Source organism: Micropterus dolomieu, linkage group LG13 (genome assembly GCF_021292245.1).
Source record: "Micropterus dolomieu isolate WLL.071019.BEF.003 ecotype Adirondacks linkage group LG13, ASM2129224v1, whole genome shotgun sequence".
Lineage (NCBI taxonomy): Eukaryota > Metazoa > Chordata > Actinopteri > Centrarchiformes > Centrarchidae > Micropterus > Micropterus dolomieu.
This window is the reverse complement of record NC_060162.1, coordinates 16190136-16208642: the sequence shown is the minus strand read 5'-3', so window position 1 is coordinate 16208642 and position 18507 is coordinate 16190136. Positions and strand designations below refer to the sequence as shown.

Here is an 18507-nt window from a genome sequence, read left to right as displayed (position 1 = left end):
TCTTGACTGTGTTTGTACCTGCCACTGTTGTCAGAAGCGTTGACTTCAGCGCCGCAGTCTAGCAAAGTGCTGCATACTTCAGCATGAGCGTGTTTGGCTGACAACAGCAAGGGGGTGAGCCCATCCTTTGAGACAGACATTATAAATATTAGATATTACTGAAATCATCCAATGGAGGGACCGCAAACCAACATAACACACCTACATAACTTATCTGGAGTGACATCAGGACGTGGGCCTATACATGAAATATGATGTGTCTGTGTGGTGAGAGAAATCTCAGGAGACATTCACTCCTTTTTCACATGGATCTAAGGAATTTCCAAGCAGATAAATAGAAAAGCCAAAAGTTGTTCCACTTTCTAGAGTGGCGTAGATTTTGGTAAAATCCCCCAAATTATATATTTACATTTCGAAATGAATGGCCTGGCTCAGTAGAGTTTATTGCCCCGAGTTGGGCGACTGCGTCAGTACTTCATGCGACATAGAGGTCCCACATTTTTCACTAGGATTGACAGATCCTAATCCCAAGCATGACATTTACCCTAACCTCAACTATCTATGACCTACATCTAACAAACATTTCATTGGCTGGGCTTGTGGAGTCTGGAAGGAGCTGCTGCCCAGAAGGCTCCTTCACTAAGATGACATTAGGACAACAGATAAGGAACTCAATATGAAACTATATGAATACATATTTTCACACGTCGTTCGTGTTATTAAAAGTGAAACAAAGTTTAAAACAAAATAAAAAAGTCATGTCCAACTGGAAAAAAGAATAAAAGAATGTCAATAAACGGTCAAGTGTGTCAGCACAGCTTTGTGTTTTATATTACAAGGCTGCTGCTTCCACACGCCACAGAGAACAAAACTATGTTGTGGGTTCCTCTGGGTTCTGCTAAAGGCTTTAACAGCCCTGCGTCTGCTCTGCTCAGTCTGGGTTTACACAGAACTGTTTTTTTCTCTGGTATCTAAAAGACAGAAACCATTTTTTTCTTCTCGGTATTAGATTCAGTGTCTGTGCGGATGAATGTGAGAGCACAGGTGTATAAAATGTGTTTGTACACACTTGTTAACTTATGTTTACAATTTGTCAGACTTGTCAGATTAAAGCCGGGATACCACATTTGGGCGGCAAGGTAAAGCCTGAAACTGTTCAGCAGAGCTGAAGTGGAACAGGCAACCATCACAGCTAAGTGTGATAATTTGAGAGGCCTGTAAATCAAGACAAACACACACAAAAAAAAGACCCTGTTTAAAGCTTCATACATTAATGGGACAATAATTATCAAAACACCTAAACATGTATTGGACACCTATAAGAAAGTACTGTGTCTTTTGTATATGTGAACAACTGGAACTTCATGGTCTAACATAACAGAAATGATTTGTTAATGAAGTGTTAATTGTGTGATGTTTCACCTTGTGTGGAGTGCAATAAAATGTTGTCCTCTGACCGTGCATTATTGTGCTGAAGATGGATGGAAAAGAGCCCAACATGTAAACTAGACACTTATGACCTAATAAAACCTGACCATCATTTCTCAGTAACTCTCAGCTGTGGTGGTTGCTACATGATGCAGACAGTCACACACAGGTCTGTGTGGGCGTACTGGCCTTGAGAATGACTACTTTAGAAAGGGCATTTTTTTCATACCACCTCTTACTCATGAAAAATGAGAGGAGAAATTACTAAAGTGGTCGTTGTGCCCAAACAAGTGTGCTAGTTCAATCACTTCATGTGCTGCTGAATGAGGAGTAGGGTGAGGGATCCGGCTGCAAACATCCAGCTTTGTAAAAAGAAGCAATGTCTATTTGGGACCCCTAAACATGTTACATATGTCAATGGGTTGTGGACTGTTGAAACAAAGAGCCATTAGATTGTGTCATTTAAATAATTTTAGAGGCCTGCAGAGGTCAAACTATCACTAATACAAAAAAAAGATTGGAGAGCTTTGTGTAGCATATATATGCACCAATGAAATCAACACTCCCACAGAGATGTTCTTACTGAGCACTGTATGCCATGAACTGCTAAGCTAACGTGACCGCTAACATTTTGATTAGTAGAATTTAGTGCTGCACTTTATACTAGAAGCTCACATAATACCTTATCACATTTTCAGCAGCTTAAATGGTTATATTTTATTGCAATACTTTATTCAACCCTCTGTAGTAGAGCTAGGCAGATAAATCATCCAGGCGAATATACATATATTTTCTGTTAAGTAAAAATATATTTCTTTCCAACTGACAACATAAGAAAGCTGTTATACTACATAGTACAACTGTCTCTGAGCAGAATTAAAGTTTACATTTACTTGATTTTCTATAAACATTCTTTGTCCAGCATATATAAGACCTGGCAGATGTATCTCTGTTTTTCTTCTATATTGCGTGTGTGTTTATTTAAGTAAATATAGATCAAGTACAGATATTACAGCCATGATGTATACCTGAGGCGAACAAGCTGGTACATTCTGCTCAGCACAGAAACAGCAATATGTCCCAGACAACTTTGTGGTTCTCTTTCTTTATGTTGACTAAAAGCAGACAGAGCTGCTCATGTCTCTCACACACACACACACGTGCAGATGATTATGGCTGGAAAAGTCAATGATGTTCGATGAAAATGACTCGTCTCCCTGTCAACAGAAAACAGCTGCGACAACATGGTTTGTCGTCTCACCAGTATAAAACCTTTGTGGAGAACACGTAAATCAAAGTTCTAATTGTTAACACATTTGAGTGAAATCATTTTGCTTAAATGTTTGCTTAAACCTAAAATGTCTGGTTGGGTCTGCTTGTAACAGGACTTCATAAATCCTATACTTTAGCTTTAAAATCCTTACAGCCACTGGTACAAAGTGGTAGCATGAACCAGTTCCAAAAGCCACAACATACAACTTGTCACAGGCTTAAACAAGCACGAGGCGGCAATACATTTTAAGTAGAAATAACACAACATCTTTACATGCAGGGTAAGAGACCACTGTGTGTGTGTGTGTGTGTGTGTGTGTGTCTGTGTGTGTGTGTGTTTTTTTATCTCCAAGCCACCTGTGGCGTGACAATAAAAAGGGAAATAAATTGGCAACACATTCTCCATTTCTTTTCTTTCATTTGCTGTCTTTTTCTTTCACACTCACAAAATATCATGCTCACACACCCCACTTGGGTAAAAACCACAGGCATGGAGCGTCACTGCAATGGAGACCACATGTCTGGAGCTTGAGAGCAGAGTTCCCACAGTACACTGACCCTCCAACTCACACACACACACAATGTACAATATCAATCTTTAAAAAGAGAAAGACAAACGAAAGGATATGTCAGTTAAATAAGGGGGATCCTAAATATTGTAAACTGTTAGAGGCAACTACAGTTAATTTATGTTTTAAAATATTATATATAATAATAGTTATTCCTCTGCTTTCTTAAACATAAAAAGGGATGCAGCAGACAAAACTATAATAAGGCAAATAAAATATTTGACAGCAGATAAATACAGAGAACATCCTGCTGCAAACACTGGAACAAGAGACAGGTAAATCTTAAAGGAAATCCAAAGCGTACAAACAGTGATTACTCTTCCTTGAACAAATTCCTCTGGAAATAACGCAGTAGGAAGCAGTATAAATGAGACTGAATGGAACATTTATGTGGTTTTTATTTTGTTTCATAGCCCCTTACTTTCGTGCCAGGAAAAATAAGTCTGGTAAAGAAAGAGTGGAAGTAATAATGAAAGTACATACTGCATCTTTCAAGTTGATGGGACTTTTGAGTTCACACAGCAGTTGGACGGTCTGGATGTTCCCACTGACAGCTGAGGATAAAATAAAACAACAGTCAAACAATGAAAAGAAGCACACAGGGGTCTAGAGATCATCAGTGTGGCCTAGATCAGTTTGGTCCAGGACTGAATTTAGCAGGAAATGTCTCTCCTTTGTTTCCCTCTCTGATTTCCAAAAGACCAAATTAATCACAAAAATAAGATGAGTTAAACATGACTCGACTGTCGACTTTCTTTTTCATCAAAAAAACATTGGCAGGCTTATGGTAGCAGTACTGTAGTCCAACACTGATTAAAACGTCAAATAATTTACCCAAACAGCCGTGTCAACTAACACCAGCATTGTAACACAAACTGTAAAGAAGCTCAAAAGAGATGCGATATGGTCAGTGATGGCAGACGTTGAAATGCACTCTTTTCGGGGGTAGAAAGTGGCAGCCTCATGAAATAACAACCAATGTGAAGTCTGAAAATCTTCCCATTACTCAGAGACAGTGAAGTGTTTGGTTTGAATGAAAACCTGTAAGAGTATTATGAACTTTTGATTGAAACAAACAGGGCTGAAATCACATTTAATCGCTTAATTCCAAATATGGTAATGATTTCATCCCACAACAAATAGAGCTTAAACTTAATCGCAATCGTAATATTTTTCCCACGTCCTTGTCTAAGCAGATTAATCGTCATTAAAAGCACGTTTTTTTTTGAACTGTCAGAACACTGAGACACTTACCAGCATGATGCAGAGCAGCCTTTCCTGAGCTGTCTACAGCATCGATAGGACATTTACTCTGAAGGGGAAACAGAAACATATTAGACGTGCAGATCAATGTCACACATAAATTATGAATGATTATGAAAGGAAAGTTCCATTGTTAAAATACATTGTAAATACATTTCTGTGCTTTTTATGTGATGAACTGCTGTGATTACATTTAATCTCCACTCTCTATCTTCCTGCCCTGTGTGCTGCTAATTTAATTAATTCTTACATTTCCCTAAATTACTTTCAAAAACTTTTCAGGGAATGTGCCTGACTATGTCCCAAAATGTGTCCTAATAATTATCAAAAGTCAAAAAGCCTTGTGGTTGCAGTGGCTTGTGGCTTGAGTATCAGCAATAATTTTAGAGGTGTTTATTTTCTGAGGAACTGAATCCTGTCTGACAGTCATGCTTTAGATTAAATGTTTATCAAATTTAGATTATTGTAATTAGATTTAGACAACACTGTAAAGGCACTGGGAATATACACATTAGCGGCAAATAATATATAACTGCATTTAAATGTGTTTTTGGTCTTTTCTCCCCATATTTTACTAGGAATAATAGCATTATTTGTTGTTAGTAGTTTACATTTTGCAAGCAGCAAAGTTACATTATTTGGCTTCATGAATAGCACAGACCAATGGGTTTTTCAGAACTTTACAGTACAAAACAATTTATGGCACAAAGGATTTTAGAGCTTTAAAAATGTTGCCATGTACCAGTAGATTAACGTAGATGTTTGACCAGGCAGATGTGTGTTGCTGAGATGCTGCAGATTGTCATGGGATAGTTAGGTCAGCAGATCAAAGCAGGGAGTGTGTGTGTGTGTCTCCTGCTGCTGAGATCTGCTGATCTGTGCACACATATACACAAAATCAGCAGACTGAAGAACTGAAGCAGTGAAATGGTCTGCTTCCAGACATCTTAACAGAATAGTAAGCCTATTCAGACAGTACGTTTCATACGGTTCATGCTCCTGCTTTAACACGTTCCTTGTTTGCGACACCAAGTAATGCGTCCAAAAAGAAGTCCTGCTGGGTGTCTAGATGCTCTGCCATTAAAAGATTCTTGCTTCCATATTTGTGTTGTACAACACATCTTGAAAACATTTAACTGGACCTAAAATACTGTACAACCATTATATTGAATCAAATATCATGTAGTAGCTTATCACTGTGGGACCATATTTATAAAAGCCTCCTTTACTTGATCCACCTTACCTGAATGAGCTTTTTGCAGCACTCGATGTGACTGTTTTTTGCAGCCAGGTGCAACGGATTCAAACCTGGATATAAATCAAGAAAAGCCCAGAATTGAATGACAAATAAAGCATCTTAGAAGGTAAAGAATGCTTTTGAATTTTCAGATCCCCAGATAAAACAGATCACCCCCCCCCCCCCCCCCCCCCCCCCCCACCAGTAACACAACAACAGTATACTTTCCTATTCATAGTATTTAATCAGAAAAAAATTTCACATTTATACAGAAATACAAAAAGATTCTAAACAAGTCCCACATGTTCTGTCACTACTGTGTATAACTACAGTACATACCTGCAGCATCAGTGACTGACAGGTCAGCTCCATGGGCCAAAATGACGGAAAGGCAGTCTGTCTGGCCGCGTGTAGCTGCCACATGAAGGCTATACACAAACCCAAAGCAAAGAACAAATCAGAAACGCAGTAATTGTAATAGAGATGTTTGAAGGACAACAACTTTGCAACTACCCTATCTTTAACATTTATAGCTAGAGTGCAGGACTTTTACATATAAATGAACATACGTTACAGTCCTTGCCAAACAAGTTCACAGCCTCTCACCGCCAGGTAAATTGAATGTTTTTCGCAGTATACTGGAGTTTTTAAATACTATTGGCAAACCTGTAGTGATGCAATTTACATCAACCAGCAATGATTGGTTTGTCAGAGCTGAAGGGGGGAGCAACCTTAGCCATAGCAGCAGCTCAATATGGTCGAGCCTATACGTCATAAGCACGTCGGCAGTGTTGTGTAATTACTCTCACTGTCAGAAGGGGGAGACAAAAGTCAACAACAACTTGCCATTTTTACACTTCATTGTCTGTTTGTGTGTAAATGTGCAGTAGGCAATCAATACAAGCCCTTTCCAGCTCAGTAAGCAGAATGAAAAAAAAAACTCTACACATGCCCAGCCTTCCCCTGGTGTGTGTAGGATACACACTCACACACGCACACAACTATGCCCGCATGCCTTTCAATCAGGTTTTATCGCCATAGAGATACTGTAGACTCCTCCTTTGTGGGTCCTGAAAAGATTGGAGAGTTGAGATCCCTGAGTATGCATCTGCATATGTGTTTCTGCCTTCTAGTCACAAACACACAGTCACAGATACACACACACCACACACACACACACACACACAAAAGGGTCAAGGATTTGACATACTGGTGGAACAAAAAAGGCCTGTGTGTTTGTTTCGGCATGTGAGAATTTGCACATTTGTTTCTCCTTGCATTTGTTCCTGTGTTTTGATGGTCCGGGTTCTGCGTGAGCTTCTTAACACATCGAGGTCAGCGGGTGTTGTGTTTCAGAAAAAGAAAGAGGTCAAATATTAACACTGAGCCTCTGTGTTATCAACAATTTCAGCTGGTGAAGCAACAAGCTCCACCGCCTCTGTAGAAATGAACTGGCTCTCAAAAGTCAGGGAGGCTGAATGACTGGTTGAGAAATGTCGAAACAGCCATACTGTATTTTTAGACTGGCCATTCATTTTTAACATTGTGCTGTGGTGTGTTGATGTAGTTTCATAAGCTCAAGACTTGAGAATTTGAGCATATGCTCTGAAGATATATATATATATATATATATATATATATATATATAATCCTTGAACTGAAAGCAAAACACCAAGACTGGATAATGTTTCCCTGACATTTAATATACACTTTTATTTTACCACAGTCAAACCATTTCTTATCACACCTTTGTTGTTAAAGTGTGAGCAAAGTCCCAGATAGTGCCTAAGTAGCTGCATTTGTATTTCCTTGTCAGCTATTACTAAACCAGGCAGCAAAATGGAGATTAGCACATTTTATTCTACTCTGGTTTGCAGACTTGTCAGTGTAGCAGATGTAAATTAGTCTTTTTCTGATTGAAGCTGCTTCCCAGTGGTCATACAGTATTCATCTTACAGGAGCCTCGTAGTCTGTCCTATCAAATAATTACTCTGCACAAGTAATTTTTAGCTATAAGCATGTTGTGATTCTGATTCCCAATTGTTCCCATGAGGAAACTGGCCTCCACTGGGAAGCATACAGTTTATATTCAATATACAGCACAAACATGTGCTTAAAAAGTAAATTTCTGTAGCCTTTTTTCCTGTATAGATAATAGTAACAATGCTTACGCTGATTTGCCCTCGCTGTCCAGCTTCACAGCGCTGGCGCCTTTCTTGGAAAGAAGCGATGCCACCTTCTCCACCTCGCCATGCTCCACCGCAGCAAGCAGACGCTCGTCGTTTTTGTTCCACTCATTGACCTATATGGGATGATTTGTAATATGTAAAAAGAAAAAAAAAAAAAAAAAAAAGGAGCAAAGGTCAGAGAAAATAAGTGAGATGAGGTGATATCAAATGCACTCAGGAACCAGGTGGAAGACAATACCATGTAAATCTTATCTCTTTAAGATACTGCTGTTATCATTGTGAGGTAGGCCTATGTATCCCTGGTTTTAGGAAAGTACCTTGTCTCTAATAATGTATACATTCCTAACAATTAGCTCATTAATCATTGACACACTCATTATCAAATCTTATATTGCAGCCAAACGACTGAGATGTCCTTAATGTGAGTAATGTTTCTCAGAGGGAGAGAATGTTGTTTTGGCTCTGCTATGGCCCACACAAAACGTCTGTGTCCATATGTGGGAACACACACACACACACACACACACACACACACACACACACACACCAAATGGCCCCACTTGTATCACTGACAGGCTGTTCAGATAGAGAAAAGTCAGCTATTGAAAGCTTCAAACATGATCTCATACAGACAGTCTTGCTACACTGCAGTCTGAGGGCACAAAATACAGCACAGTAGGTTTTAAGAGCTGCCTGCTACAGCGTTTACCTAAACAACATTCTAAGACTATTTTCTAAAAACATTATGAACACACATCTACAATAACTATATAAAAGGGACGATGGACAAAATCAGTACCGTCAAACTAGCAAAGAGGTAGCCTGGCCATAAACATATAACTGTATAACTGTTAGTTTGAAGTAAAACATATTATATTAAAGATGGATTAGAAAATGTCTTTAAAGAAAAGGACCAGGTTGTAAATCAATTTGTTTCCATAACCTGATAGCAGAGTGAGGGGGAGAACTGAACCCGTGCACCCCAAACATGTTGGCAGCACGAGCTCATTCGTCAGCTCTCCCTCGAGTATTAGATTTGACCTGATAGCCTACTGACCTACACATGATAAGGGGGTGAACTCTCTGACCATAAATACTTGTGGTGACAAACTGTACCCTATTTTAAGAGCAATAAGCCAACATGGTGATACTCTGTGGCACACACCCAGATGCAATCACTGCAATACATTTTGCACAGCTGGTGGAAAAATGCAGGGCTATAAAAACCCCTTCTGTCACTGAAACAGCTAAGGCAACCATTGAGCTCTGCAGCCTATGCCACAGAGTCATGAATGTGGACCAGTGGGGATATGAAAAATACTAATAAAGAAAATAAAGTCTAAGATGACTGAGAGCGGAGAAACACTTTTGGCTTTCTGGCAAGGAGCTCTGGAAAAAAAAAAGTATAAGAATACCCACACACACCCCTTGTGATCCAGGCTTCAAAGCACTACTAAAGTAAGAGGTGAGACACTATTTAGGAGGCAGTGTAAGACGAGATGCATGGGAACATGATACACATTCATGCCGCTGGTTTCACGCTATTCCACTGATTGATGGTTGGTGACAGTAATGCACAACTAAGCAAAGCAATGAGCCAACAAAGGCACAAAAGAACAACACTGTAAGCTACCACACATGGATGTAAATGTTGCACAATTTTAAATATTCAATGTGGAAGAATACTTTAGCTTGTTTACAGGAAAACTCCTCAACTCATTTTGAAGACCAGGGTCATCATTTTAGTTTAGTTAATTTTTTGTGATTAGGGATGCACCGAAATGAAAATTCTTGGCTAAAGCTGAAACCTAATATAATGAAAAATTAGCAGAATACTCAACAAATACACTCACATTTTATCCATTTATTTTGCCTTTTTTTCCATTGCATAAATTAAATAGCCAAAATGTGATTTGGAGAGACTATTAAGGGTGGGACCGAGGCCCGAGAGGGTCGGGTAAAGTAAATTACATATGTCCACTTACTTTTATTTGACACATGTAATATGTTTTACACTGTCTGTGAATATAATCTAATTCATCTTATTTCCATCCTATACAGACACCTTATTTTGAAAACCGGGCTTTGTCACATGTCAAGTCCGACCCAATTTGATAAATAATGTTGTATGAGGTTCTCGTATCGCATAACATGAAGACTTCACAGCCTCTCTTCAGGTAGGACTCTCATACTGCAACACTTGTCTTTGTAAAGAAAGAAACTTACAGGATAAAGTCGCTAACATGCCTGTCAGCTCGCAGTGGTCCGTTTCAGTTGATTTACCATAAAGGCTTGAATACGTGTGCGCTCCTAATTTAGGTGCGGCTAGCTTAATCGCCTTATCAGAAACAACTGACAGAAACACTCAAAGCGGGTCAGACAGTTTGTTGCCTTATCTAAGAAGGCAGCCACAGTTGGCGTGGATGTGCTAGGAGACAATTCAGCAGAACAGTGTCTGCAAACGGCGATTTTTGAGTCTCTCTCAGACACTTTAAAATGCTTTCATACTGCCGACATGTCATCGTAATTTATCGGTAAAATTTATTTGGTCTTTTGACTTGTTAGGTCACACCGAAAGTGATATTTTTTTGCTATTTTGGTGGCCGAATATTTGGTGCATCCCTATTTGTGATAATGAGACATATTCCATTTTCAAAAAAAACTTTTTACGTCATTGTTTAAAGAATTCTGCCAATAATGGGGAATATTTGACTATTATTTACTACTCCATAGGGCACCTTTAAGTTGCAGTGCACTGAGGACTAACTACCACTTTACTTTTATCCTTAAAAAAAAAAATTGTGCAGGAAAAATACACAAACCACCTGAGCACCTCTGCAAGCATAAAAAAGAAAACAAATAAAATAATACAATTTTATGAATTCAAACACTTGCCGCCAAGGAAATTTAGTGGGGGAGCTGTTTCAAACAGCAAAAGCCATATTTTTAATGAATGTGGCAAATGTTTACAAATGTAATCTACAGAACTGATCATTAGATAAGATGAATCAGGAACTGGGTGGCTTCACCACCTCTGCTAGGCCATTTCCAGGAGGAAACCCTGTGGTCTGGAGCAAAACATTCACAAAAGGTACTGTTTGTGGTGGAGGGTAAGTGAATGTGGAACAGAAATGTCAGAGAACGTGAATCTGTCCATCACAATGATTGGTGTGCAGTGTAACTTGACACAGCAGGAGATAGCTGAAGCTATAAAAGGACACATCCCCTATGGTTTACTGGTTAGGATTCCTTGTTTTCACAAAGGTGGGCTAGATTTGCCTCCCAGTATGCTGGTATGAAAAGTCTCATGATTTTCATACAGACAGTCATGTGTTGTTCAGTCAGCGTGAAGAGCACTGAGGCAATCAAAACTAAAATAGGTACACTAAGAGATGGTAGAGGAACTGAGAAAAAAGATGGATATAACTGAGGAATAACTGAAGACAATGGAAAGAAATATGTCCGTACACCTTGTGTTTATGTTGCCTGAGTTTGACCACAGTCTTCAAAGAAAATGTAAAAGGAACTTAAAGGGTGGTTTGTTTATATTGTTCAGCACCGTACAGAACGGCTGTGCCTTAGAGGTAGAGCGGGTCGTCTACTTATCAGAAGGTAGGCGGTTAAATCCCTGGCTCATCCAGTCTGTGTGTGTCCAAGATCGTGAACCCCAAATAGCTCCCGAAAGCTATGAGTATATGTGAATTTATTCATTTCTGTTGATGAGCATCTTGCTTGGTAACCACTGCCATCAGTGTGTGAATGTTGACTTGCAGTGTAAAGCGCTTTGAGTGATCTGATGACAGTCCATTTACCATCTACCCAGCACTGTTCTTATCATGCTTTGTGGACATCAGGAAGGGTGGAACTTGGTGCTGTAATTGAGTGCCTTTGTGATCCGGAAACAGCAGCAAAACAACGGACTCCTATACATGACAGATTAAATAACAGGGAACTGGCGCTCTTGTTGATATTTGCATGAAAGGTCTGCCAACACAGCTTATTAAAATAGATGGATTTCCTGTATCTAACCATGAAAGTAAACTCTACATTGCTTGTATATGTGAAGTCCTGACTTACTTGCCACTTGGGTTGGTTCCAGCTTCCCTGTTACCCATCTGATTAAACCAGACTCTGTACCTTTTTTAAATAATTTAATCCTGCATCATTGGCTATTCCAGGTTGAAAGACTATTATAAATATATTCCAATATCTGTTCATATAGCTGAATAAGCTTTTCTCAGAGACACTTTCCACACACTAGCGCACAGCAGCACAGAAAGTGGGGGGTCGGGGGGCGGCAGAGAGAGGCGGGGCAAGCCGTTGTGTTTACCTGAGGTGTAGGTCTCTTGTATGTCCGAGTGTGTGGAGAAAGGTATAATTTAAAATTTATAATAATAATGTTTGTGGTGATTAAAACCGGCTTTCACATGGCGGTATTATGTGAAAAATTTTGATTTCTTTGCCAGGGGGGCGGGGTTTTACGATCACGATGCCTGCTCAATCATCGACCATCTGTCAGCCACTGCCAATGGACGATGGCATCGTCTATCGGCCCAGCCCTAATCCCATAAAAGAAAACACTGGTACAATTCCAAAATGAAATATGTCTCGCAGAGAGAAGATACAGGTGTTTAAATACACCATGCAATGAAACTACTAAAAAAATGTATCCTTAACATGTAACCCACCCAAGATTTACAAACAAAACTGTCCAACCTAAAAGGGCAGTGAGAGGAATTAGAAATTTAGTGTGTGGATTTTAAGATGCAAAACGAAAAAACAAGGTATGAGCTAGTGTGGCGTTCATTATGTACATTATCCAGGGATCTGGATAATGTACAGTTTCTGGGTTCAGACCTTTGTACAATCATTAAAACCACTATCAGTAACAAGAGACAACCAGCTCTGTGTATACTCGCTTCAGTAAAGATTTCTTCATGCTGTCGTTGGATGTCAGTTGCTTTGAATCTACTGAGTATTTAGAGCAAAGAAAAGGGTAGGAAGGCCCACTGCCCGTGGCAAAAGTTTCACTCTGAAAGTAGGCAACTCTTCAAAAGCTTTTACCCCATGTCAACATCTACTATGTCTACAGAGTAAAGTCAACCGTCCCTTTCTCTATCAAATAGAAATATGTACGGTCATTGTTTATCACCATGCCATTTATTATTACCCAAAGCAATTTACATATGTGACGGAGAAACCAGTCAACATCTGCACAACTTTGTGTACTTAAAGAGTTTCATAGATCTGCATCTTAGAAGTGCACTCCAGTGTTCTTGAATTATTTGTTTCATATTGAGCAGGACTTCCTCTATGTGCACTGAAGCGTCACACTGGTCATGCTCGACTGCAGCAAGGAACAAAAGCAAAAATATATATCTTGGGCTGCAAATAGTTATTATTTTCATTATCAATTCATCTACTGATATTTTTTCCTGATTAACGACACGTTTGGACAATATAACATCAACAAATAGTGAAAAATGTCTCTCACAGTTTCCTAGAGCCAAAGGTGAAGTCCTCAAATTGTTTTGTTTTGTCCGACAAACAGTCCAAAACCCAAAGAAATTCAAATTACTATAATGCAAGACAAGGAAAAGCAGCAAAATCTCAAATTTGAGAAGCTGGAACCTTCTGTGTCGATCATTACTCTGTCTGTTGCAGCTCTACAAATATCCAGGGAGTAATTACAATTTGGGTGGTTGACTTTTTTATTTATCAAAGTAAATAGTTTGTGGGTCAATCTGACTTGGTTTCTTTTTATTACAGTAAAAGAAACATCTCCATCCAAAAACCAAAGTGCAGTGAATGCTCATATCATGGACTCATTAACAAGAACTACGTGTGGGAGAAAAACTGGAATGGACTTTGAACCCATACCAACACAAATACCCCCTACCAGCACTAATAGAAAAAATTAGAAGGGAAACACTGATGTACTGTATCACATGACCCTGCCTAATGGCCTCTGTGATTTTAATAGGCTGAACAAAAAATGATGGGCTGTCATGATAGAGCAGCATGACACCAATAGCTTTAGACTACAATGTAATGGACAGGTTTAAGTGGAGCGGAATGCACTGCTCCAGTTTCGGCCGCATACACAAATCGTGTCGTCGCAGGGAAGCTGATGAAATAATCATGTGCTGGCAGAGATGGTGCAAAATCAGGGAGGGCCTCCACTCCAACAAACGTGATTACACAAAGTGTATTTAAAAGTTTTCTAAACCAAACATGGGCCATAATGCAGGTAAGTGTCTCCTGTTCTGAGAGAGAAAACAGTGTACCATAACTTTGCAGTGCACCAATAGTGAAAATGAAAATTTGTGGCACTTGCTTGTATGCATACTAGCCCTCGACAACAAGAGATGAAATCAGGTACACAGTGGAAATAATTTGTTTTGTTTAATGTAATGTATCTCTGCCATGGTTTGAAAGAATTCCTCAGACCCTGCAATGTAAAATAGCCATTTATGGAAGTAAAAAACTAGTAGAAAAGTAATTCTCTGTAGGTTCATTATCAATGTGAGCGGCCCCTTTCACATGGTCTTCACATTGTCATTTGACAGTGTTATTATAAAAAATATTGATTATATTTGAATTAAAATAATCATTAGTTGCAGCCCTGCTTCTCGTGATAAATAATCTGGATACAACAGGTCAAATATTGCCCAAATACCACATATTTAAAAATTGCTGAACATGTGCGCAACACATGAACTCAGTCACTTTGGATAATTTCTGATCACAGTGAATACTGTAGGCTTAGCTAGCTTACACTGACTTGCACTGGACAGCAAGGGTTTAGCCCACATTGGTTCGCACCAGCAATACATCAAAGTTCAAGATTATAAACCAGTACGACTGCTGTTAGTCTAGTGATGGGAAAACTGACTGTTTTGACTGACTCGAAACTTCACATTTCATTCATTAAAATGAACTAATCTTTTTTTGAGTCATTTCGTTCATTTGAACAAGGCTGGTTATTGCGGTGCTGCAGCACTCTAGTGGCCGATGTAAAAAAAACAGCGCAGTTCTCAAACACGGAAGGCTACCTGGTTTGCTTTAATTGACAAATTATAATGCACAAATTCATCTTTTTCTCATTCTCTATCATCGTTCTATAAAGCCCCAAGGGCCACAACCAAATTCAAACCATGTAAAAACTACAGAAATATGTTGTAAATATTCAATCGCCACTACTGTTGCTATATCCGTCCATTTTCACAATCTTTAGTTTACAACCAGACCAGCCATATATAATTATAATTACTATCATTATATCTCTAAAGTGTTCATTTATACAGTAGCCTAACGTCCCTATCCATGAGTAAAATCTATATATTAACACAGCTCCACTGAAGTGGAGCGGACCCATAACAACTCTCATCAGCTGTTAGCTCTAAACACTAGCAGGAATAAAGTTACAGAACGGCTGTGTTAAAACTATAGCACAACATACGCTGTAATAACGTTATGCTTTATAAAATGTCACATAATTAACAAAATAGATATATAATGTCAGTCCAGTGACTGTTACCTTACAACCTACTTGCCTCTCATTCTCCGGCGCTGGCAGTAACTCAGCCTGCCGAATGAACGAAAGACTCCGAGGACCCATCTGAGTGGTGAATGAATAGTTCATGTCAGCTCCACAGTGGCCGAGCTGTCATGTGACGAACGACTCAAACATAGAGACCCACAGTTGACAGTCGTGAACTAATCATTTCTGTTTCCTGTGCTGCCTGCTAACCACAGCCCTGTAGCCGAGCTGTCACGTGACAAATGAACAGCTCAAATCCAGAGACCCACAGTTATGAGTTGCAAACTAATCAATTCTGTTTCCTGTGCTGACGGAGCCCATGCAGCAGCTGTGTGACGAGTGAACGTAAGAGTCCAAGACTATTTCCACATGCATGAAAATGAACAAATTACTCCCTCAGACTACTCGTTCCTCCTGAGTCATATACAAGATTAGGTCAAATGAACGAAACATTCCTTGAACGACGCAGCACTATGTTGGTCTGCGCATACCACCGGGAAGTGAAAAGGATCTCACTTGTTGTCTTGCTTTCAGTTGTGTTTCCCTGACTGCCCCCGTCCTCTCCGGCTCTGTCTCTGTCTGCCTGCCTCTCTTTTAGGTTTTCCCTCTCTTTCTGTTTCTTGTGCTGCGATAAGTGTGTTTACAGTGGGATCAGGGTGTGGACGGTAGGGTTTGTTCCCTCTCTGTCTTTAGCCTGACACTCATTAAGACACACAAAGAGTCGGCTGATAACACTAAGTGTTTCCTGTTTGTCCAGGCCTGAGGCTGGCTGTGAGGACAAGGACAGAGAGTAGAGAGCAAGCGAGGTAAAGAGGTTAGAAAAAGAGACAGAACTTAATGAATTGGTAGAGACATGCTGAGAGACAAAAAGAAACAGGAAGATATTGGACTGTATGAAGAATTGTTTATCTTCTTTTTATTTATCTTCTGTGTGTTGCATTACACTTATATTCTTCCTTAATTTCTCTCTTTTTGTAAAGTCTTGAAAACAAATAATGGGATCACAACTTCAAACATACAGTCATTACTACAGTTTTAGAATAAAGTGCAAAGAAAACAGATGCTCATCAAGTGTTAGTGACTGTTTGTTAACCTAATGGTTTCTGCATAAACATGTCTGCCCAGAGTGCTTTTTCGGCTTTCTCGGCTTTCTCAGTTCTCTGAAGGAAAAACAAACTGAGATCAGGAAGCAGTAATTCCTGCATCACATTTGGAGAACATTTACTTTAGAAAACCTATATTATTCTCTCCAAAATAGACTTTGTGTCACAACTGTAGTGACAATGAAAAAGAAAACTCATGTTAAGCAAATCCTTTCCCAGGAAATCTAAAGATTAGAAAAATGTGCGAAAGGCAAAACCAGGACTATGCATATCCACAGCAAATGTAATATGACTTTTCCAGAAATGAAATGTAAAATGACTTTTCCAGATGCCTTGTGATTGATTGAAATGTTGTTTAAAGGAAATTTGACCTGACGGTGGCACCAAAATCACTGGTAATAATCATACTCTGGGGATGAAAAGTATCCCTAACAAATTTCATGGTGATCTGGCCAGTAATTGCCAGGAAATCTTGCTCTGGACTGAAGTGTTAGTAGAGCAACTGTTAGTTGGGCAAGAAAAACTGAAAACCTTTAACATAAATAGAGAACAGAAGGGAAATAGATGGGGGAAAACAGAGTAGAATGAGTGAGGAAGTAGGGCTGGGCCAATAGACGATGCCATTGTCCATCAGTGATGGCTGACAGATGGTCGATGGCTGAGTAGGCATCGGGATTGTAACACCCCGCCCCCCAGCAAAAAAACCCAAATTTTTCACTTAATACCGACATGTGAAAGCAGGTTTTAATCACCACAAACATTATTATTACAAATTTTAAATCACCTTTCTCCCCACACTCAGACACACAAGAGGCCTACACCTCAAACACACCGGCTTGCCCCGCCTCTCTGTCTCCCCCCCTGCCTGTCTACTCCACTTTCTCCATCAGCATTACGTTTTATAAAGTCGCCTAAAAGACACAGAATTCGTCTTTTTCCACCCGCAATCTGTTATCACAGCAGCAGGTGAGCCGCTTGTGGGCTTGTTAATGACGCAACCTATCAAACAAACGGAACCAACATCGTCCAATGGAAATTTTGTAGACATCGCCAACCCTATGAGGAAGTCTTATTTCTATATATAATTCCCAGAAAGACTGACTTACTAAAATGCTAAAATATGGAAAGGAAATAAAACAGACCAAGCCAGGTCATGTCAAGTAGAAAAGGAAAAAACAACCAAAGCAGCACAAGATTAGTAGGATGAAAATACAGAGAAACTCTATTAAAGCATTTTCTTCACTGAACATTACACGAAATCCAAAACAATCCACTGCTCCAATTCGAACACTAAACCAGATTAGTCTTTTGTGTTAAATGAGAATTATGCTGTCTATGGGATTACATGCAGAGACGAAAGATAGAGCTAAATCAATGCAGAAAGAAAAGTAGGTTAGATAGGAGGTAAAACACATAAGCAACATAGATTTAATTCCCATGGGGATTAAGCTCTCTACAGGTTAAAAGAATATTCTTTGTTTGAGAGAGAAGTTAAGAGACAGAGGAGGGCAGTACAGACGGGAAGTAAAGGAGAGGATAGAAGAGTGAACAATGTACAAAACAAAAAGGAAAATAAAAAAAGAAGGAAAGACAGAGACTGACACATCTACAATATCTCTGCCCTTTGATCAGCAGTGGACGTTAACTTCAAACCCCTTATCTGCAACAAAGCAGATGCTCAAATGTCCTCAAACAATACATCCTTTCTCTGGGGCCACAGCTGAAACCGCTTACTGCCCTCTGTAGTACAAACACACATCAACACGTGCGCGCACACACGCACGCACGCGCACACACACACACACACACACACACACACACACACACACACACACACACACACACCACAATAGTTTACTAGAGTCTGAAACTCAAACCCAGAATAAGAGAGTTAGTAGACAGA

At 39.5% G+C, this 18507-nt stretch overlaps 1 protein-coding gene across 4 annotated transcripts in view; it reads right to left on the bottom strand.

Annotated features, from left to right (window-relative positions):
- The window catches only part of rai14 (retinoic acid induced 14), a 42328-nt gene that overhangs the window by 9389 nt on the left and 14432 nt on the right, over positions 1-18507 (bottom strand). For all 4 annotated transcript variants that reach the window (XM_046066359.1, XM_046066357.1, XM_046066360.1 and 1 more), the window contains exons 3-8: positions 7941-8071; positions 6109-6197; positions 5776-5840; positions 4524-4581; positions 3753-3823; positions 19-125 (exon numbers count right to left, since the gene is read on the bottom strand). In XM_046066359.1, coding sequence (XP_045922315.1) covers positions 19-125; positions 3753-3823; positions 4524-4581; positions 5776-5840; positions 6109-6197; positions 7941-8071 — 521 coding nt within the window. The remainder of the gene's footprint in view (positions 1-18; positions 126-3752; positions 3824-4523; positions 4582-5775; positions 5841-6108; positions 6198-7940; positions 8072-18507) is intronic.